Genomic DNA, 27,571 nt, shown 5'->3' on the forward strand with positions numbered 1-27,571 from the left:
CTTATGGTTTTGGATGCAATTGTAAATGGGATTGACTCCTTAATATCTCTTTCTTCTGTCTTGCTGTTGGTGTAGAGAAATGCAACTGATTTCTGTGCATTGATTTTATATCCTGACACTTTACTGAATTCCTGTATAAGTTCTAGCAGTTTTGGAGTGGAGTCTTTTGGGTTTTCCACATATAGTATCATATCATCTGCGAAGAGTGATAATTTGACTTCTTCTTTGCCGATTTGGATGCCTTTAATTTCCTTTTGTTGTCTGATTGCTGAGGCTAGGACCTCTAGTACGATGTTGAATAGCAGTGGTGATAATGGACATCCCTGCCGTGTTCCTGACCTTAGCGGAAAAGCTTTCAGTTTTTCTCCATTGAGAATGATATTTGCGGTGGGTTTTTCATAGATGGCTTTGATGATATTGAGGTATGCGCTCTCTATCCCTACACTTTGAAGAGTTTTGATCAGGAAGGGATGTTGTACTTTGTCAAATGCTTTTTCAGCATCTATTGAGAGTATCATATGGTTCTTGTTCTTTCTTTTATTGATGTGTTGTATCACATTGACTGATTTGCGGATGTTGAACCAACCTTGCAGCCCTGGAATAAATCCCACTTGGTCGTGGTGAATAATCCTTTTAATGTACTGTTGAATCCTATTGGCTAGTATTTTGTTGAGTATTTTCGCATCTGTGTTCATCAAGGATATTGGTCTATAGCTCTCTTTTTTGGTGGGATCCTTGTCTGGTTTTGGGATCAAGGTGATGCTGGCCTCATAAAATGAGTTTGGAAGTTTTCCTTCCATTTCTATTTTTTGGAACAGTTTCAGGAGAATAGGAATTAGTTCTTCTTTAAATGTTTGGTAGAATTCCCCCGGGAACTCGTCTGGCCCTGGGCTTTTGTTTGTTTGGAGATTTTTAATGACTGTTTCAATCTCCTTACTGGTTATGGGTCTGTTCAGGCTTTCTATTTCTTCCTGGCTCAGTTGTGGTAGTTTATATGTTTCTAGGAATGCATCCATTTCTTCCAGATTGTCAAATTTATTGCCGTAGAGTTGCTCATAGTATGTTCTTATAATAGTTTGTATTTCTTTGGTGTTAGTTGTGATCTCTCCTCTTTCATTCATGATTTTATTTATTTGGGTCCTTTCTCTTTTCTTTTTGATAAGTCGGGCCAGGGGTTTATCAATTTTATTAATTCTTTCAAAGAACCAGCTCCTAGTTTCGTTGATTTGTTCTATTGTTTTTTTGGTTTCTATTTCATTGATTTCTGCTCTGATCTTTATGATTTCTCTTCTCCTGCTGGGCTTAGGGTTTCTTTCTTGTTCTTTCTCCAGCTCCTTTAGGTGTAGGGTTAGGTTGTGTACCTGAGACCTTTCTTGTTTCTTGAGAAAGGCTTGTACCGCTATATATTTTCCTCTCAGGACTGCCTTTGTTGTGTCCCACAGATTTTGAACCGTTGTATTTTCATTATCATTTGTTTCCATGATTTTTTTCAATTCTTCTTTAATTTCCCGGTTGACCCATTCATTCTTTAGAAGGATACTGTTTAGTCTCCATGTATTTGGGTTCTTTCCAAACTTCCTTTTGTGTTTGAGTTCTAGCTTTAGAGCATTGTGGTCTGAAAATATGCAGGGAATGATCCCAATCTTTTGATACCGGTTGAGTCCTGATTTAGGACCGAGGATGTGATCTATTCTGGAGAATGTTCCATGTGCACTAGAGAAGAATGTGTATTCTGTTGCTTTGGGATGAAATGTTCTGAATATATCTGTGATGTCCATCTGGTCCAGTGTGTCGTTTAAGGCCTTTATTTCCTTGCTGATCTTTTGCTTGGATGACCTGTCCATTTCAGTGAGGGGAGTGTTAAAGTCCCCTACTATTATTGTATTATTGTTGATGTGTTTCTTTGATTTTGTTATTAATTGGTTTATATAGTTGGCTGCTCCCACATTGGGGGCATAGATATTTAAAATTGTTAAATCTTCTTGTTGGACAGACCCTTTGAGTATGATATAGTGTCCTTCCTCATCTCTTATTATAGTCTTTGGCTTAAAATCTAATTGATCTGATATAAGGATTGCCACTCCTGCTTTCTTCTGATGTCCATTAGCATGGTAAATTCTTTTCCACCCCCTCACTTTAAATCTGGAGGTGTCTTCGGGCTTAAAATGTGTTTCTTGGAGGCAACATATAGATGGGCTTTGTTTTTTTATCCATTCTGATACCCTGTGTCTTTTGACAGGGGAATTTAGCCCATTCACATTCAGGGTAACTATTGAGAGATATGAATTTAGTGCCATTGTATTGCCTGTAAGGTGACTGTTACTGTATATGGTCTCTGTTCCTTTCTGATCTACCACTTGTAGGCTCTCTCTTTGCTTAGAGGACCCCTTTCAATATTTCCTGTAGAGCTGGTTTGGTATTTGCAAATTCTTTCAGTTGTTGTTTGTCCTGGAAGCTTTTAATCTCTCCTTCTATTTTCAATGATAGCCTAGCTGGATATAGTATTCTTGGCTGCATGTTTTTCTCGTTTAGTGCTCTGAAAATATCATGCCAGCTCTTTCTGGCCTGCCAGGTCTCTGTGGATAAGTCAGCTGCCAATCTAATATTTTTACCATTGTATGTTACAGACTTCTTTTCCCGGGCTGCTTTCAGGCTTTTCTCTTTGTCATTGAGACTTGTAAATTTTACTATTAGGTGACGGGGTGTGGGCCTATTCTTATTGATTTTGAGGGGCGTTCTCTGAACCTCCTGAATTTTGATGCTCGTTCCCTTTGCCATATTGGGGAAATTCTCCCCAATAATTCTCTCCAGTATACCTTCTGCTCCCCTCTCACTTTCTTCTTCTTCTGGAATCCCAATTATTCTAATGTTGTTTCGTCTTATGGTGTCACTTATCTCTCGAATTCTCTCCTCGTGGTCCAGTAGCTGTTTGTCCCTCTTTTGCTCACCTTCTTTATTCTCTGTCATTTGGTCTTCTATATCACTAATTCTTTCTTCTGCCTCATTTATCCTAGCAGTTAGAGCCTCCATTTTTGATTGCACCTCATTAATAGCTTTTTTGATTTCACCTTGGTTAGATTTTAGTTCTTTTATTTCTCCAGAAAGGGCTTTTATATCTCTTGAGAGGGTTTCTCTAATATCTTCCATGCCTTTTTCGAGCCCGGCTAGAACCTTGAGAATTGTCATTCTGAACTCTAGATCTGACATATTACCGATGTCTGTATTGATTAGGTCCCTAGCCTTCGGTACTGCCTCTTGTTCTTTTTTTTTGTGTTGAATTTTTATGTCTTGTCATTTTGTCCAGATAAGAGTAAATGAAGGGGCAAGTAAAATACTAAAAGGGTGGCAACAACCCCAGGAAAATATGCTTTAACCAAATTAGAAGAGATCCAAAATCGTGAGTGGGGAGAAAGGGGATAAAAAGAGGTTCAAAAAGGAAGAAAGAAAAAAAAAAACAAAAAGAAAAGAAAAAAAAAAGAAAAGAAAAGAAAAGAATTTTTAAAAAAAGAAAACACCTAAGAAAAATGTAAAAAAGAAAAAATATATATATTAGATAAACTAGTAAAAAATCGTTAAAAAAGAAAAAGGTAACAGTTAAAAAAAAAAATTTTACCCGAAGGCGAGAAAAAAAAAAATGAAAAAGAAAAAATCAAATTAACTGCAAGACTAAAAAAAATCCCAGGAAAAAAGCCATGAGTTCCGTGTTTGGCTTTCTCCTCCTCTGGAATTCTGCTGCTCTCCTTGGTATTGAAACCGCACTCCTTGGTAGGTGAACTTGGTCTCGGCTGGATTTCTTGTTGATCTTCTGGGGGAGGGGCCTGGTGTAGTGATTCTCAAGTGTCTTTGCCCCAGGCGGAATTACACCGCCCTTACCCGGGGCCGGGGTGAGTAATCCGCTCGGGTTTGCTTTCAGGAGCTTTTGTTACCTGAGCGCTTTCCGTAGAGTTCCGGAGGACGGGAATACAAATGGCGGCCTCCTGGTCTCCGGCCGGAGGAGCCGAGAGCCCAGGGCCCCACTCCTCAGTGCGCCCTCAGAGAACAGCGCCCAGTTACTCCCGTCTGCCTGACCTCCGGCCGCGCTCCGAGCTCACCGAGCCTGCGACCGGTTCAAGGTAACACCGAGCTGCGAGCTTACTGTCGGCTCTGTCTCTGTAGCCGGCTTTCCCGTTCCAATACCCGCAAGCTCTGCGGCACTCAGACACCCCCGATCCTTCTGTGACCCTGCGGGACCTGAGGCCATGCTGACCCCGCGTGGGTTTCGCCCCGGTTTAGCCTCTGGAGCGATGTCCCTCAGCGGAACAGACTTTTAAAAGTCCTGATTTTGTGCACGGTTGCTCCGCTGCTTGCCGGGAGCCGGCCCCTCCCCCCGGGGTCTATCTTCCCGTCGCTTTAGATTCACTTCTCCGCCGGTCCTACCTTTCAGAAAGTGGTTGTTTTTCTGTTTCCAGAATTGCTGTTCTTCTTCTCTTCGATCTGCCGATGGATTTTCAGGTGTTTGCAATCTTTAGATAAGCTATCTAGCTGATCTCCGGCTAGCTGAAGCAGTCTCAGCTTGCTACTTCTCCGCCATCTTGACTCCTCCCCTTGCTTCCTTTAAATAAGTAACCCTGATACCTCAAACATGACCATAATTGTTTTTATTTGCTGATACCTTTCCAGAATACAGTTATATAAAAGTACAACTATAAACTTATATTTTAGAAACAGCCTATTTTAAAATATTAATATAAGAAGTTAAAATCTTCCGCTTCCAGACTTAATGCCCTTTTTATATAGAAAAATGAATATAGTAAACAATCACTATGCACAAAGTGCTAAAATGGGCAGAAGGTGCTATGGAAACACATCGAAAGGAGTAAGCACTCAGAAGGGCTTCACTAGGAGTGACCTTGGTTATGAGTCTTGGTAGTCTGAGGGGCTGACTCGCCTTGGATAAGAGGAGGGCAGAGATGAAGAGGGGACACATAAAGATAAGTTTTCATTTAGAGAGAATAATCAGGAGAATCATCTCTGGTTTTCCAGTTAGCATCTCCTGAACTAATTCCCCAAGTTCTTTTGGCTGCCTTACCATGCAGATCCAGGGTTCCCTCTCGCACAGCCAGAGTTTTGGCACCATATACTGGGAGCTCAGGAGATCGCAGGTGTCCGTGCAAAGTAATGACTGCTCTGTGTTGAAATGGGGATGCTTCTGTCCCAATCTGCAAGGGATTTCACAAGCAGCATTAAAAAAGTTAACAGTAGGAGGTTCCTCAAGATGTTAAAAATAGAGCTACCCTACGACCCAGCAATTGCACTACGGGGTATTTACCCCAAAGATACAGATGTAATAAAAAGAAGGGGCACATGCACCCAAATGTTCATAGCAGCAATGTCCACAATAGCCAAACTGTGGAAGGAGCTGAGATGTCCTTCAACAGATGAATGGATAAAGAAGATGTCGTCCCTATATAATGGAATATTATTCAGCCATCAGAAAGGATAAATATCCACCATTTGCTTTGACATGGATGGAACTAGAGGGGATTATGCTAAGAGAAGTAATCAAGCAGAGGAAGACAATTATCATATGGTTTCACTCATATGCGGATCATAAGCTACAGCACGGAGGACCATAAAGGAAGGGAGGGAAATCTGAAGGGGAAGAAATCAGAGAGGGAGATGAACCATGAGAGACTATGGACCCTGGGAAACAAACCAAGAGTTTCAGTAGGGAGGGGGTAACAAGGTGATGGGTATTAAGGAGGGCATGTGTTGTGATGAACACGGGGTATTACATGTAATTACATGTAAAGAATATTACATCAAAAACTAATGACGTACTATACAGTGGCTAACTGAACATAATAGAAAAAATTTTTTTGAAAGTTAAAACTCAATATCCACAATTCTAACCACTCTAAAATCCTTCTTTCTTTTGAGAAACTTATTGTTCAGTTATCACTACATTCCTTATGAAAGACAGAGCTTAAATTTCTAGACAGCCACATACACTATGTCAGATCTTTGTGAAGAATACTGATTGACTTCAGCCACATCTCAGAACTATTGTTTTTCTGGTTCTATTTAAAATTCTGTTCTATGACAATACACTATTATCTTTCCATTAAAAGCACAAGAATACTCTGGGAAACTTTTCCCCAGAATAAGGATTTTAGACTAATAACAGAGACCTGCATAAAGATAAATTTATGAGAGTTTGTTATAGTATTCATTTTAAACAAGGCATTTTACAAAGAAATGGAGAGAGGTTATTGATGATGATATATAAGGTTCTCTCGTATACCTGAAGAAGGCCTCCATCTGTGATTAGAATATTTTCTGCTTGCAATTCAATGTCAGCTTCATCAAATATTAGAGTCCCACCTATGAACCATATAATTTTGAAATATAACACAAGGAAAATTATCATTAAATAGTATTTATTAAATTATACATAAAAATTTAAATTATTATTCTTATCTTCTTCTTATATTCTTACATTATGCATGCTACTTAACTTCAGCTCTTTGGCAACATAAAGTATAAAAACTTTACATAAGACTCAGGAGTTAACAGAAAATTAAATCCCTAGGGAGATAATTTTCCCTTGATCATTGCTATTTTCAGTGTTTTTAAAGAGTTCAGCTACACGAATTAAAGTTCTATAAACACAGGGCCTCAAAATATAAATTAAGAAAAAAAAACAGTTAAAATGATAAAATGCACTTTTTATATAAATCACTGTAATGCTGACATTACTTCTGCACTTTTATCCGCTAATCTACACTAGCAACACCCATAGCCTGATCGGCATTATTAAAGAATGTGCTAAGATATATTCTTATGAGACTGATGTAAGTTTGTGCACAGCAGAACTTTACTTGCCCAAAGGTCCTGTAGTTAATAACTTCAAATGACTGAAACATTGTTATCTCAGAAGTTAAAACAAAAACAAAACATAAAAGTCTTTGAGCAGCTAAAACCATTACAGCAAACTTTACACATGAAAGACCAAAGTGTTTCATGCTTGCCAATCATTATTGCTTTTACATGCAATTATACCAGTTCTGCTTATTTAGTCTTTTTAGCAATAACAGAACACCAAGAAGCAGAGAGAACACCAGCTAATGAAAGCATGTTCAAAGGTAAAGGTGAGAATCACAACTGGCATCCAATGGGAGTCAGAGGGTCATTTAGTATAAAATTTAACAAATCTCCATAATTTTATAAGCCCTGGGGCCCACTATACCAGTCTTTTTCTAAGTGGGAAATACTGTTCAGTTATAACCCACCACATGTAAAGAGGCACACACACACAGGCACGCATTATTATTTTTTTGACACACATTATTTTTAAAGCAAACGTTTCATAAAACATTTAATTTTAAAAGATGCTTACCTATAAAAATGCAAGACACACTGACATTTTTCTTTTCTATTTCCTTAAAAGATTCTGCTTACAACACACTAAATAACTGCATACTTCAAACAGATTCTAATGCTCAGTTTAAAGAACACAATACTACACATTGCATTAAAAGCCTCATACCAGTATGGATTTTCCTAATCACGAGTTTTAGTTAAATTTACTTCACAAAAATATGCCATAGTCAGAATCTAACAAGCAGACTTTCAGAAACTTACCCTGAATAAGCAACATTTTCAGAATAGGTGTATTTTGATCCAGCAAAACTGTCTGTCCTTTTGTAATAACAACTAGAGACCCTTCCTCTGGGGGAGATTTTCCTCCCCAGGAGAAGTTGGAGGACCAAGCATCAACATACAGGAAGTCAGAATCATCCTGTAATAAAACACGAGACACTTTTAAATTCAGAGTTTTTATCAGAATTCTTCATTCAAGGACACCTGGGTGGTTCAGTCAGTTAAGTGTCTACCTGTGCTCAGGTCATGATCCCATGGTCCTGGGATCAAGTCCCACACCAGGCTCCTTGCTCAGTAGGGAGCCTGCTTCTCCCTCTGCCTGCCGCTTCCCCCTCCTTGTGCTCACTCTCACTCTGACAAATAAATAAAGTCTTTTTTTTTTTAAAAAAAAGAAGAATTCTTTTCTTTTTTTAAGATTTTATTTGCTTATTGGACAGAGTGAGAGAGATCACAAGTAGGCAGAGGCAGGCAGAGAGAGAGGGGGAAGCAGGCTCCCCGCTGAGCAGAGAGCCCGATGCAGGGCTCGATCCTAGGACCCTGAGACAACGACCTGAGCTGAAGGCAAAGGCTTAACACACTGAGCCACCCAGGTGCCGCCCAAAAAGAATTCTTCATTCAATTTCTCAAAAATGAAGAAATCTAAACCAGTAAACATTTTCACTAGAGATAAAGTAAAATCTACTTTAAATGTTAGAGCTGCCTACTGGTTTATTTCACAATAGCATAAAGTGAAAAATCAATTACCAGTTGTCCCACAATCTAAAATAATTCAAGACCTAAAATCATAAAATGTTAGCAATAAGCCACAAAAATACGTAACTTCAAATTTAGTATAGTTAGGGGTACCTGGGTGGCTCAGCGGATTAAGACTCTGTCTTCGGCTCAGGTCATGATCTCAGGGTCCTGAGATCAAGCCCCCCCATCGGCTCTCTACTCAGCAGGGAGCCTGCTTCCCCCTCTCTCTCTACCTGCCTCTCTGCCTATTTGTGATCTGTCAAATAAATAAATAAAATCTTTAAAGAAAATAAATTTAGTATAGTTACATCTCAGTTATTTTTTTAGAGACAGTAACAAAGTAAAAAGTCCATTACCAATTACTTTATTTCCCATAATGATGTTCTATTTTTCCTGCCCCCTACCCCGCTTTTCTATTGCTATGGTTACTATACCCAACAGCACTTTACCAGTCTGGCCATGCCAATGCCTCTGATGTTCACATGCACTGGAGCCCACCCTGAAGAGGTGTGGGCACTTGTCATACAGAGGATATATGTCTTGTTGGAATACTCAACATCACATTTCGCTTCAGCTATGGTGATGAGAACATCTTGCATGTTTTCACTGTAAAGAAGAAAGGGGGGAAACAAAAAGATGATGTTGTTTCTCAAATTTCTAGGTCACATTGTCAAACACTATTACTGATACGCCTTATTGCAAAAATAAAGACCTTGCTCTATGATTCGTCAAAGTGCAGACTGAAACTTTTTTCAACAGTAAGACTTCAAAGGATTTGTTGAGAAAAAAGTAAACAAAGAGATTAAGAAGCCAAGAAATAAAACTGTACAAATTAGCAGGCATTCCAGCATTGGAGGAGAATTGGCTAGGTTCAATTTATTGAGAGATTCTTTGTTAGTCTCTAAACAGCTACTTTTGTAAGAGACTTTCAGGGATCCTTCTGTTTATGTGATATCCTCACCACATTCAAAGACTTTGGAATTTAAAATCCATGTAAAAATGTAAGCCCAGGGTCCTGAGAAGTTATGTACTTGAGGAATTAAAATTGCCTCCTATGATTTAAATGATGTGGGGTTTTGAAGTCAGTCTTATCCATTTGAAGAATGATGACAGCGCAGTACATAAATTTGAGCCAAATAATGAAAATGTTTGGGAAAAAGGAATCTGGCCATTTATAGTGAAATGGATGTCATGTATGAAGACATGTTCCTTTGACCCAGTGAAGCAGACCATGATTGGTGAGGGAAGCATAACAAGATGTGATTTATTCTTGAGATCTGTCCAGGACTTAGGGCAAGTTATTTAACCTCTCTAATTTCAGTCTCCTAACCCTAAAAGGGGCTAAAAATATCTAAGCGGGTAAGGCAGGAAGTTTCCATGGGGTAAGAAGGTGCCTGACACAGAGTAAGTCCTTGATAAATGTTAGCTGTTGGGACTATGATGTACCTCAAGCATGACTTTTGAGAGGTGGGTACCCGTTACGCGACCAAATTTAAGCACTATTCCTGCACATGAGAAAGCAGGACCGTGCGTGAGTTCGCACATACGACGCACTGATGTATGTGTGTGGAGGACAGTACCTGAAGCCTGATCCTGTGATTGTGAGTCTGGTGCCCCCTGCTGTACTGCCTCTCCTGGGACAGATTTCAGTGACCAGTGGAGTCAGTAACACAGTGTATGTAAAAGGAGTCATGGACTGGAACAAATCCTTCCCATTGACCACACTCACTTCACAGGCTTGCTCGGGTCCTCTGCCTAGGAGAAGAGAATCAAACTGAGGACAGTTCTGCCATCAGGCTTTTATTCATCCCAAAAACTCCCAAACATTTTCTATAATATCTTCCTTTTCCTGAAATCACTTCCAATATACACAGGCTGGGTGTCAAGTAATAAGGATCTCTAGCAATAACCAAAATCATCACAAAGTTCATGTACATTATCAAAGAGGAAAAAACCCCTTAGATCCTCCCTTGAACCTCTTATTGCAGACAATTCTGCAAACTTTCCTGCGTGGGGTTCTAGCCCGAGAAGATCCAACATTGCAAATCAGAGCAGGAAAGGAGGAAGAACTGCTAAGGCATGCACACGACTGTAACGAGGAGTGACAGCTAGAAGCAAGTATGAGACAGAAAAAGCACAGACACCTGGTACGAAAGTGTACAAAGAAGCAGCAGAGCTGGTGTCCCGACAACCCAAAAACCTCGACGAATCTTGGTAGCACTGCTGTATTTCTTTAAAAATCAACATATAAAGTGACACTCAAATGATAAATAAGTTCATTCACGAAATGTTGCATTTCCTTCCATATTCTTTGTTTAAGAAGTCAGAAAAGAGGGGCCCCGGGTGGTTTAGTCATTAAGTGTCTGCCTTCAGCTCAGGTCATGGTTCCAGGGTCCTGGAATCAAGCCTGGCATTGGGCTTCCTGCTCAGTGAGCCTGCTTCTCCCTCTCCCTCTGCCTGCTGCTTCCCCTGCTTGTGCTCTTTCTTTGTCAAATAAGCGGTGCACTTGGATGGCTCAGTCAGTTAAGTGACTGCCTTCAGCTCATGTCATGAGCTGCTTCCCCTGCTTGTGCTCTTTCTTTGTCAAATAAGCGGTGCACTTGGATGGCTCAGTCAGTTAAGTGACTGCCTTCAGCTCATGTCATGATCGCAGGGTCTTGGGATCAAGCCCTGTGTCAGGCTCTCCGCTCAGTGGGGAGTCTGCTTCTCCCTCTCCTTCCCCTTCGGATCCCCAGCCCCCACTCATGCTCTCTCTCTTTCAAATGAATAAATGGAATCTTTTTTTTTTAAAAGTCAGAAAAGAAGTAAAAATGTTTAGAAAAGCTTCAGTACATTTTCCCTAAAAATGCATATAAACCATATCTTTTGTTCACCTAGGGCATTCCTTTAGGTTCTTAAATTTCATTGGACAGTTAAAATTTGTTGTACACGTAAAATGCCAGCTATTTAAACTTCACAAAAACCCAAGAATTAAACGGAAACAGAGGAGTTAGTCTAATGGCTTAGCTGAGATGACGTAATAAGTAGCAAAATAAGATTCCAGGGCCACTGAGAGCCTGGGCTCTTTGTCCAATAAGTAATAAGAGTAATAGTAATAACAGCAGCAAATCACACATCATGTTTCAGATATCATTCCATCCACTTTACATACATTAACTTATTAAATGTCACAATAATCCTATAAAGTAGGCAGAAGTGATCTCACTTTACAGATGAGGGTTAGGACACTGAGGAACAGAGAGGTTGAGTAACCTATCCAAAAACACAGCCTGGATCTGAATCTTGGCCATGCATTAATTAGCAAGGCTTACCCTCATAACCATGACACCATACTATCTTTAATGGAAATTAAGAGTTCAGCAGGAATTAAAAATGTGTTCTCCATTTGGTATGCTCTGTTTGTGTGATAAACTGAAAAATTCCAATTTATTATAAACAGTTTGACCCAGCCCAAATGTTATGAATCTTGAAAGACATAAAACCCTAAGAAACAAAGTTCTGAAAACATTGTTTAGAACCAAGATAGCCATAAAGGTGATTCAATTGCCCCTCAAAACACAAAAACTTGGAAGAAAAAATTCAGACTCTGATTAAACATTAATCATTTCTCAAAGACTGCCATTCTTTTTTCTGACTACTCACCATCATTATGTGGAATTTTACATAATAGCGCTGTGCGATCAGATTTAAGCCTGTCAACTGCACATTCGGAGCCACACACTAATATAGTTGAGGTTTGTGGATTAAACCCAGTACCGGTCACAGTCATGGTCTGACCACCACCAAAGCTCCCTAGTGAAGATATACAAGAGGGAAAAACATAGCTAATGAAAAGAAAATCTCCTCTGCATATTTGTTTTAAAACCTGAAATGGAAGTAAGTTACCCTAAATGAAACAATTTTTAGAACTGAAGTCATATAGCATATTACACTGTACTATATTAATGCAATAAAATGTCTTCTGATTGTAGTATTCTAAAACATTTGCTGAATAAATGTTACATCCCATCATTTATTTAAACTAATTCTAGGAGCTAAAACTTTATTTAAGAGAGATGTTAAGAGGAATTTCAGAGTAGTCAAAACATAAACATAAAATTACTATTTAATTAGGGGTACATTGGTTATCCTTTCTTAAGGTTTTTACCACTAAAATAATTTTCAAATAGAAAAAATGCCTATCTTTATTTGTTACTATAGGCCAGTGATGTCTAAACATGAGTTTATAAAAAAATTTCACATATAATCTGGACATTTTAAGTAGGATTAAATTTGAAGTTAATCATGTAACACTAAGAGAAATATAGGTCATTAGCAAATATTTCAACAAGGTTCATTGATACACATGCATGCTTATTTGATACATAAATAAAAATATTTTTAGTATTTATATTTTTAATATTATAGGAGCTACAAATTTTAACAGTGTTTGAAGAATTTTTTTTTCTAAATAAGGTTAAGTGTTTACTGAAATAATACAGAATATTTACATTATTTGTACCTACCTTGGCTTGGGTGAATACTTTGAATAGTAAGTGGGTACTCAAAGACAACCGTGGACACAGCAAAGCCTTTTGTCTTATGATGCATTGTAACAGGGAAAGTGCCCCCGGCATGATCTTCAGTGTCGCACTGCAATACACTGTCATTGACCATGGTTACATTACACGGAAGCGTGTCTATCATCACCAAAATGTCCGAGAGATTGGTACCAAAATTAGATCCAGTTATTTGAATTTTGGTTCCTGGTGGACCTTTAAAAAAAAAAAAAGCAAACAATATATCTAAATTCTAGTACTTATACATGCATTTATAGATACACCTAATTACTCTCATAAATAAAATAATATCCAGTATTGCAAAGCTAATATAAGTTTAGCAAAACACAGAGTTTAGCTATACCACATGTTATAATCTATAGCATATTTACAGTAAGTTATCTCAACATTCATTATTTCCCAGCCCTTCTGACCATTGCACTGCATTGTTATTCTACTCTTATTGTTAATGTTAGTTCAGGCTAGTGGGGAAGAGGAAAAATGGGAAGAGAGACGAATTGGAATCCAGAAGTATGACTGTCTCAGCAGGAGTGATGAGTAGGAGCATATTTTAGGGATGGGGCTTACTATTTTTTATTTTTGGTACTTCCCTGCTATTGGCAACTGTTTTGAGGATAGATTAGTTTTCTTAGATATTTTTAATATATATACTTGATAAATTATGATAGGTAAGTACTTAGATGTAAGATACTATATACAGAAACAAGGAATTAAAGAATTATAAATGAATGTTGATGTTGATGCATTGAATAAATGTACATAGAACAAAGTACTTTAGTTCTTCTGTTACCTTCTTTCCCCCTTTTGACAAAAATGTACTGAGAGCACTAAATACAAAGAAATTTTTTCATAGGTCATCCAAATGAATACCTACATATGTAAATAAGTGAATAGGTTCAAATCAACACATACCCATACACATACAGGGTCACCAAATAGGTTGATTTTAATTCAAGTGCTAATAGTAAAAGGATCCATATCACTGACCATTGTAAAGAACACTAACGTTTAAATTGTCATTTTTTAAAAATTTTATTTATTTATTTGACAGAGAGAGAGAGATCACAAGTAGGCAGAGAGACAGGCAGAGAGAGAAGGGAAGCAAGCTCCCTGCTGAGCAAAGAGCCTGATACGGTGCTCAATCCCAGGACCCTGAGATCATGACCTGAGCCAAAGTCAGAGGCTTAACCTACTGAGCCATCCAGGCACCCCTAATTTGTCATTTTAAAGACCACAGATATTTACGAGATTTTCATTTTAGGAATAGTTTTAAGATATGAGCCAAAATATGTGTCCTTAAATTTTTTAAAATTTATTAACATATAATGTATTATTTGCCCCAGAGGTACAGGTCTGTGAATCATCAGGCTTACACATTCCATAGCACTCACTGTAGCACATACCCTCCCCAGTGTCTATAACCCAGCCACCCTATCCCTACCCCCTTACCCCCCAGCAAGCCTCAGTTTGTTTCCTGAGATTAAGAGTCTCTTATGGTTTGTCTCTCTCCTGATCCTACCTTGTTTCATTTTTTTCCCTCCCTATTCCTCATGACCCCCGACCCTGCCTCTCAAATTCCTCATATCAGAGAGATCATATGATAATTGTATTTCTCTGATTGACTTATTTGCTTAGCATAATATCCTCTAGTTCCATCCATGTCATTGCAAAATGGCAAAATTTTGCTTCTTTTGATGGCTGCATAGTATTCCAGTGTGTGTGTGTGTGTGTGTGTGTGTGTGTGTGTGTGTGTATACATATATATACACCATAACTTCTTTATCCATTCATCTGTTGATGGACATTTGGTTCTTTCCATAGTTTGGCTATTGTTAGTCCTTAAATTTTTAATTTTGTCTGGCATTTTCACCTTTCAAATGGAAGTGCTGTTCTAAGTGTGATCTATTACCATGTTTCCTTAGTAAATAAAACAGCTCAGTTCTCACTTGTCTGTAAGCCTTGTATCTTCAAATATGTTGTTTGAAAGACACATTCAAAGAAAGAGATGGGGATAGAAATGGTTCATGGAAGGGGAGCCTGGGTGGCTCAGTGGGTTAAGCCTCTGCCTTTGGCTCAGGTCATGATCTCGGGGTCCTGGGATTGAGCCCCACATCGGGCTCTCTGCTCAGCAGGGAGCCTGCTTCCTCCTCTCTCTCTGCCTGCCTCTCTGCCTAATTGTGATCTCTGTCAAATAAATAAATAAATAAAATCTTAAAAAAAAAAAAGAAATGGTTCATGGAAATAAAAACATATGCCAATATCTAGTTTGCCCTTTGCAAAGATTACAAATATATGGGGTATAACTATGTCTTTGCTATTATTCATGATTACCAGAAGTAGCATAGAATAATGACACAAGAAGACATCTTAATCTGTTCTCAGCTTAGAAAAACAAGTTATGTTAAATCATTAAGTAAATCTTATTTCATAATACTTTTTTTCTATCTGGATGGGCCAATTACCTCATTTAAAAGGACTCTCTTAAATTAATAAGTTAGCATCCAATTGTAGTTTTATGGAAATGAGATATACAGAAAAATTCTCAACGTTTAATAACCTACATCTGAATTTTAACAGTTGTTTTCTATGCCATATCAACATTAATGACATAAATTAATTATCAATTTTAATTCATAGATATCCATCTATTTCTTCCTCATTTTGAAATTTAGATCAAGGGGCGCCTGGGTGGCCTCTGCCTTCGGCTCAGGTCCTGGGATTCCAGGGTCCTGCGATTGAGCCCCATATTGGGCTCTCTGCTCCGCAGGGAGACTGCTTCCTCCTCTCTCTGCCTGCCTTTCTGCCTACTTGTGATCTTTGTCTGTCAAATAAATAAATAAAATATTTAAAAAAAAAAGAAATTTAGATCAAGTTAATGGGGATTTTGTTTCAAAATAGAAGTTGGAATTTGACTAAAAATTTTATGTCAAGAATGTGCAAAAAATAATCACAAAATGGAAACTACATAGAAAAATCCCATGTATTAACTGGGTTAAATGGATTGTCTGAAAACACATTTTAATAATCATTTATAAACATTATTCTAATTCTACACTAATAAATATTACTGATAATAACATATTGAGACAACATATGGAAAGTATTGGAGTACCTGTATTTGGGACAAGTTCTCTGAGAAGTGGAGTATTTTCCAAGGCATACGTAAATGACAGAGGTGGATAAGCAACTGCATTAACAAAGATCTTCACACTGGCCCTTCCAGCCATCCCTGCTGGGGTATAGCAGTGGACTTCACTGGAGTTGACAGAAATAATTTCACAAGGTTCATCCCCAACAGTGACTGTGGTGTTGCCTGGGTAGAAGCCATTTCCTGTGATCACCAATGTAGTTCCACCGGCAATGCTTCCAGAAGCTGGTGTGACAGACGCTACTGCGGGGCTGCTAACAGTAAGGTTTCCCAGAGCCAAGCCTTTACTTCCCACCACAACACTAAGAGAATGAAGACCAGCTGGGAGAGGACTCACAAGAACAGTGATATTATTTTCATTAACATCTATTGCTCTGAACTGTTGGTCTCCAATGAAAATAGCAATGTCCTCCAAGATGGTGCCAAAACCTTCTCCTTCAATAAGAACCTTGACAGGTCCTTCGATAGAGTTTGGGAAGATTCTTGTTACTACAGCAGTGATGCTTTCTAAGTAGGAAAAGCTGCAGTTCCCCTGACACTGAGCAGGCACTCCATGTACCAGAAGATCCACTTTCACAAGCTGTTGGGGAGCAGGAGACGTTTCACACTCAATGGCTGTGTAATTCACTGAGAGAACTTTACACGGAAAATGACCCATGAAGACTTCTATACCCGCAGAAGAAGCTGCAAACCCAGAGCCTTTTATGGTCACTCTTGTCAGTCCTGCAGTTGATCCTGCATATGGCAACACCATGTCGATGTTTGGCAAAAGTACAAACCGCCTATCAAATTCATTGGGCAGCGTGTTGATAGCCATGCCCAGGTTGTAGACCATTAATGTGACAATTTCCCTGACGCCAACATCCATTGAGTTCTGAGGGTCAATACGACATATAATGGAATTGTCACTACTTTCTTCTACAATACACGGGTAGCTACCAATTGTAACCTAAAAGTAAAATGAATATGGAAACAAGTCAATACCATTACTCTAGTGTGAACTTAAATTTTATATTAACAACGAAATTTTAAAAATTTGATCTCGTGCAAACTTTTTTTATTCATAAAAATAATTTTGGGGGCTGGTTAAGACATCTCTTGGATTAATCTTAAACCTAAATTATGGCCACATGTGAACGTTCATAGCTACATTATTCATAACCGTCCAAAAGATGAAAACAATCTCAATGCCCATGACTAGTAAATGGATGAATACAATATGTCTGTTATATAATGGAATATTATTTAGCCATAAAAAGAAATGAAGTACAGAAGGGAGAGGTTGGGGGATGGGTATTGAGGAGGGCACGTGTTATGATGAGCCCTGAGTGTTATACGCAACTGATGAATCATTGAACACTACATCAAAACCTAATGAGGTACTACATGCTGCTATAGAAAAAATACTTAGGTGTTATGGGAAATGATTCTTCATTATTCCAGGAGCTGCTGAATGCATTAAAAAAAAGAAAGAAAGAAAGAAAGAAAGGAATGAAGTATTGATAAGCATGGAACGACACGGCTAAACCTTGAAAACATTATGTTTAGTGAATAAAGTTGGTCACAAATGACCACACATATTATTCAGTTTCTAAGAAAGTCCAGAATGGGCAAACCCATAAAGACAAAAAGTATATAAGTATGTTAGTGGTTATTTAGGTCTGAGATGGTTGAAGAGATTGATGGTAATGTCTAAGGGTTGGGGTTACTTTCTGAATGTGGAGATGGATACACAACTCTGTGAATATAGGAAAGGCCACCAAACTGTGCGCCTTGAATGGGTGAACTGTATGGCATATGACTCATACTGTGATAAAGCTGTTAGAAATGAAACTATGAGGTTATGCATGAAACATTTTATTGAGTATATGGTAGCAAAAATGAGATCTTCACCTACTTACCTTATTAGCACATGTGAGATTACTAAAGCCACGTCCAGTAATTGTTACCAATTCATTCAGTGTTCCAGAAGATGGATTAATGTTGTTTATAGTTGGTGAAAAGCAACTTGAAAGCTCAAAGACCAAACCGTCTGAATTTTTAACCCTGGTATTGTTCGGGCCACACAAGGGTTCTGTCGCTAGGCAGCCTGTCACAGAGCTCCCCAAGTGCAAATTCACAGGTCCTGTAAGTCATGGATAATATTCTAAAACAAGAACTGTTTTCAGACTACATTACTCTTTATTTTAATGATGGTGGTTTATATTCTGTTAAAAATGTTTTGGTTTTGTCTGAATGACAAGAGGGGCTCAGGCAGTACATAGGTGGTAAAGAGAGAAGAGTGAATATAAAAATTAATTTATTTTTCAATTTGTCTAAGCCAGGTCCTATGGGGAAAACAAAACAATAACATCATCTCACATTTTGATATATTTTGAGGGGCACATACAGAGTGTCAAAATTTCTTCACCCTACATCTCATCTGAGGCACAGAAGGATTCTGGGAGAATGGCAGGACAACATTAACATGGGCCTCATTTTATAGAATAGATTCTAGCCTCAGAACTGTCCAGGTCTATCCAAGGTCATGTGGCTGGTCAGAGACAGAAGCAGGGTTATACCTAGTCATCTGCTTCCTACTCCAAAAAGGTCACATACACCCTTCGTCACAGGAGTAACAGGGTTTCCCTCTTTCACCCTCTTACCCTGATCATATGTGGCTTCAGTGCTACCCACAAACAGGTGCAGGGGAATGTGCCTGGTTTCAGCTGGTGAAACATTAATGACTCCTTGGAGAAAAATGGAGTGAGCCTCATCAACGTATCCGCTGCTGTAATAATGGATTCCAGGTGAAGTAAACTGGTAAGAAAATGAACCTGCCAAAAAATAAGATTGTATGTAATAAACACAAGCAATTAATACAGCCTCTAATAAAAATTTCAAGTGACCCTTCAAACACAGGCAGGTGACAGGATTCTTATTTTTCATGCACGTGATATTCTGACAGGAAGTAGTAAAGAAATGACTCACTGACTGTAAAAGAACTATCTTCTGTAATGAAATTACATTCCAGGAAGACAAGATCCAGCATTAGTTTTTTTAGAAAATCATATCCAGTCTGGCATAACTCACCACATTTTAAAGAAAACTTCAACATGCAGTGAAAAACAAACAATACTTTGATTTCATGAGAAAAAATTCAAACTGCTATAAATATAGAACTAAACATACAGTCTACCAGGCACACTTTCACTGAGTTGTCTTAGGAGAAATACTAATTTGCTGATTCCAGTCAGTTGAAGTTTGTTACTTGCTACCAAGTTGGTATGATTAAAACACATACTCCAGTTTTCTTTGTATTTTGCTTGATATTTTTTTAATTGGTTGATTATTCCAGAATAAATAAAGACATTTCTGAATCAGAACTCATCTCTGATTTATAAAATCCCTTGCTTACATTCATTTATAATATTTTTATAAATGTGCAACACTTTTACTATAGTAATAAAATGCCAACTAAATTATTTGTGTATTTATACATATCATTTATGCAAAAGTATTTTAAATCGAAACGACATCTTTTTATTATATCCAGGAAAGAGAATCATGACGCAAAATGCAACAAAATTGAAACATACCTGAGGCAGATTTTTCTCTTCCATTTGTAAATCCTTTGCCATCATAAATTACACTTCCAGGACTGGATACAGAGAAAACCCTATATCCTATTCCCTGAAGAAATGGATGGGCTTGCCAGTGCCACGTCACTGTGTCTCCCACAGATACGTTTAAGACTGATGGTGACCAGGCATAACCTAATCCATGTACTGGAAGCAAGAATTGAGACATATTTATTTTTTTAAAAAAAGGAAAAGGAATGAAAGTTCTTAATAATTATCTTTGAAAGTATGGCATCCTAAATTTTTATGTGCATAATTGAAACATGTAACAAAAATAAGCAGAAATAATGGAAAGTAAGATAATGAGAAGCTAAGGAAAAAAATTAATCACACACCTTCAACACTGATGATCAAGAGACAATTTGAAAAAAAAGTTGGAAAGTCAATAGGCAAGTTGTTCAGAAATATCACATGGAATATCTTTTAAAGCTGAGATCAATTCTTTAAACATAAGAATTTTCTCAGGAATAGAGGTATACCAAAATCTATATAACTTCAATTTGAATATTTATTTAGAAACCCATGGCTAATAACAAACTACCATAACTTGGGAAGTGCCGTACTGCAATGAAACTTAATGGCAATTTCTCAACTTTCAAATTGCTGTCTAGCAATTTAGACTCAAGTCTACCCCTGATTCATTCTATATATGCACCCTGATGTCAAGGAAAGAAATTAGAGACAAACTATTGACAAATCATAGAAAGACATAGCAACAGTTTTTCCTCCGAATATTTGAAGTATTAAATAAACAAAAATAAAATCAATTTCAGGGTAAAGTGCTTCCATTATTTATAATATATAAATGTTGGCTAATACCTGAATCTTCTCCAGTATTGGTAATCCTGAATGTATTCCCTGTTGAATGAAGAATACATTTTATGGCATTTTCTGATGATGAAATCACATCACAAGGGAAGGGCCCTAGAAAGAAATAAGATAGGGGAAAAAATTTTTCTCAAATATTTTTTGTAAAATGTAGAGATGAATTATAATCAGTAAACAGTTAAGGCCCTGCATAGGGCACCTGGATGGCTCAGTCAGTTAAGCCTCTGCCTTTGGCTTCAGTCATGATCCCGGGGTTCTGGGATCAAGTCCCACATTGGGCTCCCTGTTTGGTGAGGAGTCTACTTCTCCCTCTCCCTCTGTCTATCCCTACTGCTCATACTTCTTTCTCTCTTTTTCTTACTCGCTCTCTAATAAATAAAATCTAAAAAAAACCCCCAAAACTATTAAGGTCCTGCAAAACCCCCCATTATCTAGCAGAATCTTTAACACTTTCCTGATAGTTATCATCTTTGAGTACTGATTATTTTTAGAACAGAGACTTTTCTTTTAAAAGTGTTTTATAGATATCAAATATAAATATTTATTTATTGAAATCAAAGCAGCTATTCAATTTCTCTTTACAACCTTAACCAAAGACACTTAACCTTTTATACGTTAATAGCAAAATAAAGCTTCCATGATTGAGAGTATTGTGTAAAAACTCAGCATCTAAAAACACATCTTTTATTCTTTATTTTTTTAAAGAGCTTATTTACTTATTTTTGTGAGAGAGAGAGAGAGTGAGCACACATGGTAGGGGAGGGGTTAGGGGAAGGGAAGAGGGGCAGAGGGAGAAGCAGGCTCCCCACTGAGCAAGGAGTCCCATGTGGGACTCAATCCCAGGGTCCTGGATCATGACCTGAGTCAAAGGCAGATCCTTAATCAACTGAGCCACCCAGGTGTCCTAAGCACATCTTCTAAAGAGAAAAAAAATGATAACACCCTTCTGTGAGGGTGCTCTTACCTAAGAGCACTGTGTTCTCAGTTGGTATCGTACTGAACCCCAAACCCATTATAGTGATTTCAGTTCCACCATATAAAGAGCCTCTCTGTGGAAACATGGCAGTCACTTCCAAAATATACTGTATAGAAGCATTTAACTTGTCCCTGAAAAAAAAAATTAATAGATGTTTCAATGAGCTTTCCATGAGGTCCTATTGTTAAATTCTTATTGGATATGATTTATTTAGGAAGAGGAAGTAGTTGAATATTTAATTAGACATTACTTTTTTGAACTAGATAATCTGATAATTAGCATGACCTTAATTTGGTTGGATGGTATCTGTGTGTATATATTTAATAGTAACATATTGTATAAGTAACAATGTACTACATATAAGAATAATACATAATAATAGTTTTTCCCTAACAATGAAAATTAAATTTCTAAAAATCCCATGGCAAGAAAAATTTGAGATGGAGCATTGTAAAATATTATGAGAAAGATACGGTTATGAGAACCCAGGTCACAAGAAAAATATGATGTCCTTTAAGATATTTTATATATTCATTAGTGTAAGCCATAAAGGATGCCTTATCTATGAGCATAGAGATGAAATTACACACATTTTATATAAGAAATAAAAGTTTTGTGCAACTAATTTGAGTTTATTATTCTATGTATGTTGGAGACCTGTCATGATCTCCCTTCCCACTATTTCAGTGAGAGAATTTAAAATTTGTTTTGTCTTGTTACAGTCAATGTGTCTGCCAGGAGGCCATCAAAATGAACATTGCCTTTCTGACCTGATATTTAGAGTAGAATCCTACAACCCAGCTCTCATCGTAAGTAAAATGAGTCTTTGTGCTAACTTTTATTTCACTTTCTCAGCACAACTGAATTTGTATTTCTTCAACCGTCACTGAAATATCCCAGTTTTATATGCTGTCAATTCCGTTCATTATCTCCATCATGCCAGAGCACAAACAACAGCTCTTCTAGAACCCAAGTGAACTCTGCCCTGTGAATTGAAGAGGGATGGAGCTCTGGGCTTCATAGTTACTGTTGCTCACAGTCCTTCACCTCAAGATTCTGCTGTAATAATCCCTCCTATTCTGACGTCAGGTGTACCTGCCTTTTTTTTTTTTTTAATCCCTAAATTTCAGTTTCCTCATTTTCTAAGTATTCTAAACCAATACTTTCCTGATGCCAGAACTAAAATATCACTAAAATTTTGACAAACAGCTTCCAGGAAGAAAATACTGAACAGTTACCTAAAGGAGAAGGAGTCTATCTTTTCCTTTATGGGCATTTCCTACCCATTTCTTGGCTTAACTGTCACCTTTTAGAGAACACTTTTCTGTCCCTTAGGAAAAGTTAGTGCTCTTTGTTATACGCTCTTACAGACCTGCTACCTCTTCCTCATAGTCTTTTTCACACTTATAATTAAGTTACTGATATAATCTTCTGTTTGAAATCTGCCTCCCCAACAAAACCGTGGGCATTACTCACAGCAGAGGACAAGTCCCTCTTATTCTTCACAGCAAATCCAGCACCAAGCAAGTGCCTGCCCCTTACTAACTGCTTGGTAAGAGTTTCCAGAATGAATGAAAAGCATGTGATATATACATAAACCCAGTTCCACAGAGAATCTTACAACCTAACCTGAATGGCATTGGTCTCAAAACAAAGCACATACTGGGGGGAGGGGGGTTGGGAGAAGGGGGTGGGGTTATGGACACTGGGGAGGGTGTGTCCTTTGGTTAGTGCTGTGAAGTGTGTAAACCTGGTGATTCACAGACCTGTACCCCTGGGGATAAAAATATATGTTTATAAAAATTAAAAATTAAAAAAAAAAAAACAAAGCACATACTGCACTGTATGGGATATTCACAGAACACTTTGCAAAAGGAGATGTAGATAGGTGGAAAAAGCAACTGAAATATTATAAAGTTAATGACTCTTTTCTTATCCCCAAACCATTAAGCCCATATGTTCTACAACTCTTCAAGTTTATGATCATTACTATACCTTGTTGAGGCAAAGCCCCAGTTTCTGACTTCTACATAGATATCATGTTTTCCAGGAGACAACTTGGGCAAAAGACATCTAATATCTGTTAAATTCCACTGGAAAATCTGGCAGGGTTTTCCTCTGACATATACCTCCACCTTCTGTGTGAGTTCATTTCCAAAGTTATAACCCTTAATTGTTAAATTAACTTCTCCTATTATTTTAAAAGAGAATAAAAGGTTTTTTTTTACAAGAGGATTCAACTCATTTTGTGGCATAAAATTTGCATATTAAGTAAACCAACTCATTTCTTATCTTTTATTGTATTTAGGAAAACCTAATGTTTACAGAGGCAAGAAAAATAAAATCAATGAAAGAATTGATAGCTACCATGTAGAGAAAAATTCATGTTAAATTGTTTCATAGGGGGGAAAAAGATGACAAAGCGCTTTCTGAAAAACCTAATATTTTTCTCCTTATTACACATGTTCAAAGTGAAATAATAAATAGACTAATCTATGTTTAAAAAAATATAACTTGTGGCTGGTTTTGCTTTAAGAAACAACTGTAGAAGAATGTTTCTATAACCTTTCTAGAAATAGTTTACTTTATTTGATGTATATACACCTTACATATACATATGTATTTTAATATATATACCTAATATAGATATATAGATAGATAGATAGATAGATATGTCAAATGACTGATCTTATTGAAATTTTTATTACCTTGTATTGTTCGTACTTTTGGACTAAAATCAGTTATAACTGGAGTCTGTAAACAATTATAACTATAAGCATCCTTTGCTTTGGCTTGAAATCCATTGGTAATAACTGATATATCAACTGTACCCTCAATTCTCTGAAACAAAAAGAAAAAAGTTAGAAAATATTAAATGTTGAGATGAAGAAATCCAATGGCTAAAAACAAATAGAATTATTCAAAATAAACTGCTGAAGATGTTTGGTTTCAAATTCATGAATCAGAATCATCTTCAGATAATTAGAAAGCTGTAGTATCCAATGTAGGCTACATATTTTAATTTTTTAGGTAAAGGTATATGATGTAGTGGTTTTGAGAGTGTTTATGACCATTTTGAATGCATACATATTATTGGGTTCCTAAGGGCTCTGCAATATAGTTAAGCAGCTCTGGACAAGTGACTCTTATGTTTTTAATTTTTTAAAAAGATTTTATTTATTTATTTGAGAGAAAGAGAGAAAGCAAGTGCAGAAGCAGGGGGAGGGGCAGAGGGAGAGAGAAAAGAAGACTCCCCGCTGAGCAGGGAGCCCAATTTAGGGCTCAGTCCCAGAATCCTGGGATCATGACCTGAGTCAAAGACAGACACCTAACTGACTGAGCCACACAAGTGCCCCAGACAACTGACTTTTTTAAACTGATAAAGCAAAGGTGTTTAAAGTTTTGACATTTTGCTCTTAAAATATACTCAAATGTAATTTTTTATTCCTCTTCACTGAAGAATCACATTATTTTATCTTTTTTGCTGACTTAGTTTCAGAATCTGAGACTAAGACACTTGGAAAAATATTTGGCGCTTTCACTGATGTAATATCTATTCGCTTCCCAATTAGGAAAAAATGCTTTTCCAGTATCTAGTATTTGTTTTAGGTGTACTCAGTGTTTAATTGAATGGCATAATTTAAACAAAATTTTTATTTACCATATCCTCCAAATTTTCATCATCGTTTGGTCTAACACATACTCAAATTTACTTTTCCTATAGATTTCAACTACATAATACCCACATTGAGTCTGCTCAATTTTTTTAGTGTTAGTTATTGGTGTCAGCATCCTTTTGCACATAATAAGCAAACAAGAGTTTTGGTTTAAATTTAGACACTATTTTTTAAAAATAAAAAACAATAATTCATGCTAAAATACAATATTACATGAGGAATTTTACACGGGTTTTTTTGGGGCAGCATTTATTTACTTATTGTTGACAAATTGAAACTTTTTAAAGATATATATTCTTTTTTAAGAAACAAAAAATATCTAGATTTGCTTCTCTGAATTTTTTTTTTTAGATTCTTAGTACTGAAGTTTTTTCATCCTTGGATTTACTTGGTCAACTCTCATTCATCCTTTGAGTTCTGATAGGCTCTTTCTGACAGCCTCTCTTCACTATATTTTATTTTTACTTTGTATCTACTTCTATCATTTCAAGTGGAACACATTATTACGGATTTATGTGTCTGTCTTTCTAAATGGTATGTATGTAGAATGTGGATATCTAGAATGATATCTACATTCTAGATACATCTTAGCAGAATGTATCTAGAAATAGATAGCAGAATGTTAAAGAAATACAGAACAACACTTAAAGCCACAGTTCCTAGGTAAAAATGTCACCTGTTTAACCTACTGAGATTTCATAAGTTTTCAGGGAAAAAAAAAAGACTGAAATCAAATGCCTTACTTTTGGTGTTCTGCAGGTTATTTTATTCAAATCCCCTTCAATCACATTGCAGGTTTCATTTCCAACTAATACCCTTGAATTTTCATTAAAGCCAAATCCAGATACAGTCAGAAGAGTTCCACCTTCAAAAGGAAACAACAATGACGGTAACAGATCAACAATAACAAAAGGGAACTTGGTCAAGAATCTAACTCATCATTCAAGAATTTTCTAATCATCAAGAGATGTGTTGGCAAATAATCACGGCCCAGATTCAAGATGTATATAATCACTACCACATCCGGGAGCCAGAGCTCTTAAAGTCTGGAGCCATAAAGGAAGTGAGCTAAGTGATTTAATGAAACAACATATTTGGAACCACCATTTGCTCTGTGGCATCACTAGCAAGAACTGCTATTTTCCATATAGTCCTCTTCATCCTAAAGAGAAATTATGCTGTTTCTTTTTATTTATTTATTCATTTATTTAACAGAGAGAGAGAGATCACAATTAAGCAGAGCAGCAGGTTGGGGGTGGGGAGCAGCCTCCCCGCTGAGCAGAGAGCCCATTGCAGGGCTCAGTCCCAGGACCCTGAGATCATGACCTGAGCCAAAGGCAGAGGCTTAAGCCACTGAGCCACCCAGGCACCCAATTATGCTCTTCTTATACGCTCACCCATTCTGTGGGTGGGAATGAAAGTGAATTAAGACTCTTCCCAAATCTCAAATTTTAATATCTGTAAGTAAAAGGAACTAAGAAAAAATCCCAACAAAACAAAAATAAAGTAAAATAAGAACACAAAACACACTGAAAAGATCAAGACCAAAGCAAAAATCCAAAACTAAGCATGGTCTAACAAAGGGAAAAGAAGTAAGCAGGACAGGAAAAATGTGTTATTTTCTTTCCATCTTCTGCATCAGCCTTCTTTCCCCTGATTTGTTCCTGGAACTTTTTCTGGGTCAAGTAGCTCCACGGAGACTGTGGTTACAAATGGAGCAGCTGGTAAGCAGAATAATAACTAATAAATCTTATCCTGACATAATTGATGAGCTTGTTATAGAAACATGTAATAATTGATGATATTAATTCAATAACCTAAGATGTAAGTACAACCAGTCACCCTGACTTGTGCTTCAAAAGAAACAAAAGAATTAGTCAGCCATTTAAGCACTGTGCCTTCCAAAAGGGGAGCCTCTTTTGTTCTATGTGAGGGAGCTTGGGGTTCCACTCCTTCCACCCTGTTCTAGAAACAGTACAGTGAAATGACAGGAATGTATGCAATTTTCTTGGTTTCGAACAATTAACTATTACCTGCCAGGCTGCCAGAAGTGGGCCAGATGTATGAGATCCGATTCTGGTAAGTGAAGTAGAATTCCTCACCCTCTACATTCCGTGCTAGTCCAGCATCAGCTACAGATACAGCAACTGGGAAATGGCCAGCACTTCCATTCAGAATCTGGCATTGGATCTCATTTTCTTGTGATAAAAAAGAAAAACATGGTTAAATATGTTTGTAAGATAAAATTACTGAAATTCTATATTTGCAAATATAAATATTGGCCTTCATTTTTATACCCCAAGAAATGTATCTAAGGAAAACTACTCATACATTAATTGGGCAAAAGTCTTTACAAGTTACCTGATGTTATGAATCAGACATGGTTA

At 37.2% G+C, this 27,571-nt stretch overlaps 1 protein-coding gene across 1 annotated transcript in view; it reads right to left on the bottom strand.

Moving 5' to 3' along the window:
* PKHD1L1 (PKHD1 like 1) overlaps positions 1-27,571 on the bottom strand; it is a 162,340-nt gene that overhangs the window by 73,743 nt on the left and 61,026 nt on the right. Inside the window, exons 29-45 of the mRNA XM_059165766.1 lie at positions 27,218-27,382; positions 25,928-26,049; positions 24,216-24,348; positions 23,503-23,698; positions 21,496-21,638; positions 20,523-20,627; positions 19,662-19,850; positions 18,729-18,899; positions 17,985-18,208; positions 16,048-17,032; positions 12,882-13,130; positions 12,019-12,168; positions 9,957-10,131; positions 8,826-8,982; positions 7,624-7,780; positions 6,284-6,363; positions 5,069-5,198 (exon numbers count right to left, since the gene is read on the bottom strand). Coding sequence (XP_059021749.1) covers positions 5,069-5,198; positions 6,284-6,363; positions 7,624-7,780; positions 8,826-8,982; positions 9,957-10,131; positions 12,019-12,168; positions 12,882-13,130; positions 16,048-17,032; positions 17,985-18,208; positions 18,729-18,899; positions 19,662-19,850; positions 20,523-20,627; positions 21,496-21,638; positions 23,503-23,698; positions 24,216-24,348; positions 25,928-26,049; positions 27,218-27,382 — 3,531 coding nt within the window. The remainder of the gene's footprint in view (positions 1-5,068; positions 5,199-6,283; positions 6,364-7,623; positions 7,781-8,825; positions 8,983-9,956; positions 10,132-12,018; positions 12,169-12,881; positions 13,131-16,047; positions 17,033-17,984; positions 18,209-18,728; positions 18,900-19,661; positions 19,851-20,522; positions 20,628-21,495; positions 21,639-23,502; positions 23,699-24,215; positions 24,349-25,927; positions 26,050-27,217; positions 27,383-27,571) is intronic.

This window comes from Mustela lutreola, chromosome 3, assembly GCF_030435805.1.
Source record: "Mustela lutreola isolate mMusLut2 chromosome 3, mMusLut2.pri, whole genome shotgun sequence".
Lineage (NCBI taxonomy): Eukaryota > Metazoa > Chordata > Mammalia > Carnivora > Mustelidae > Mustela > Mustela lutreola.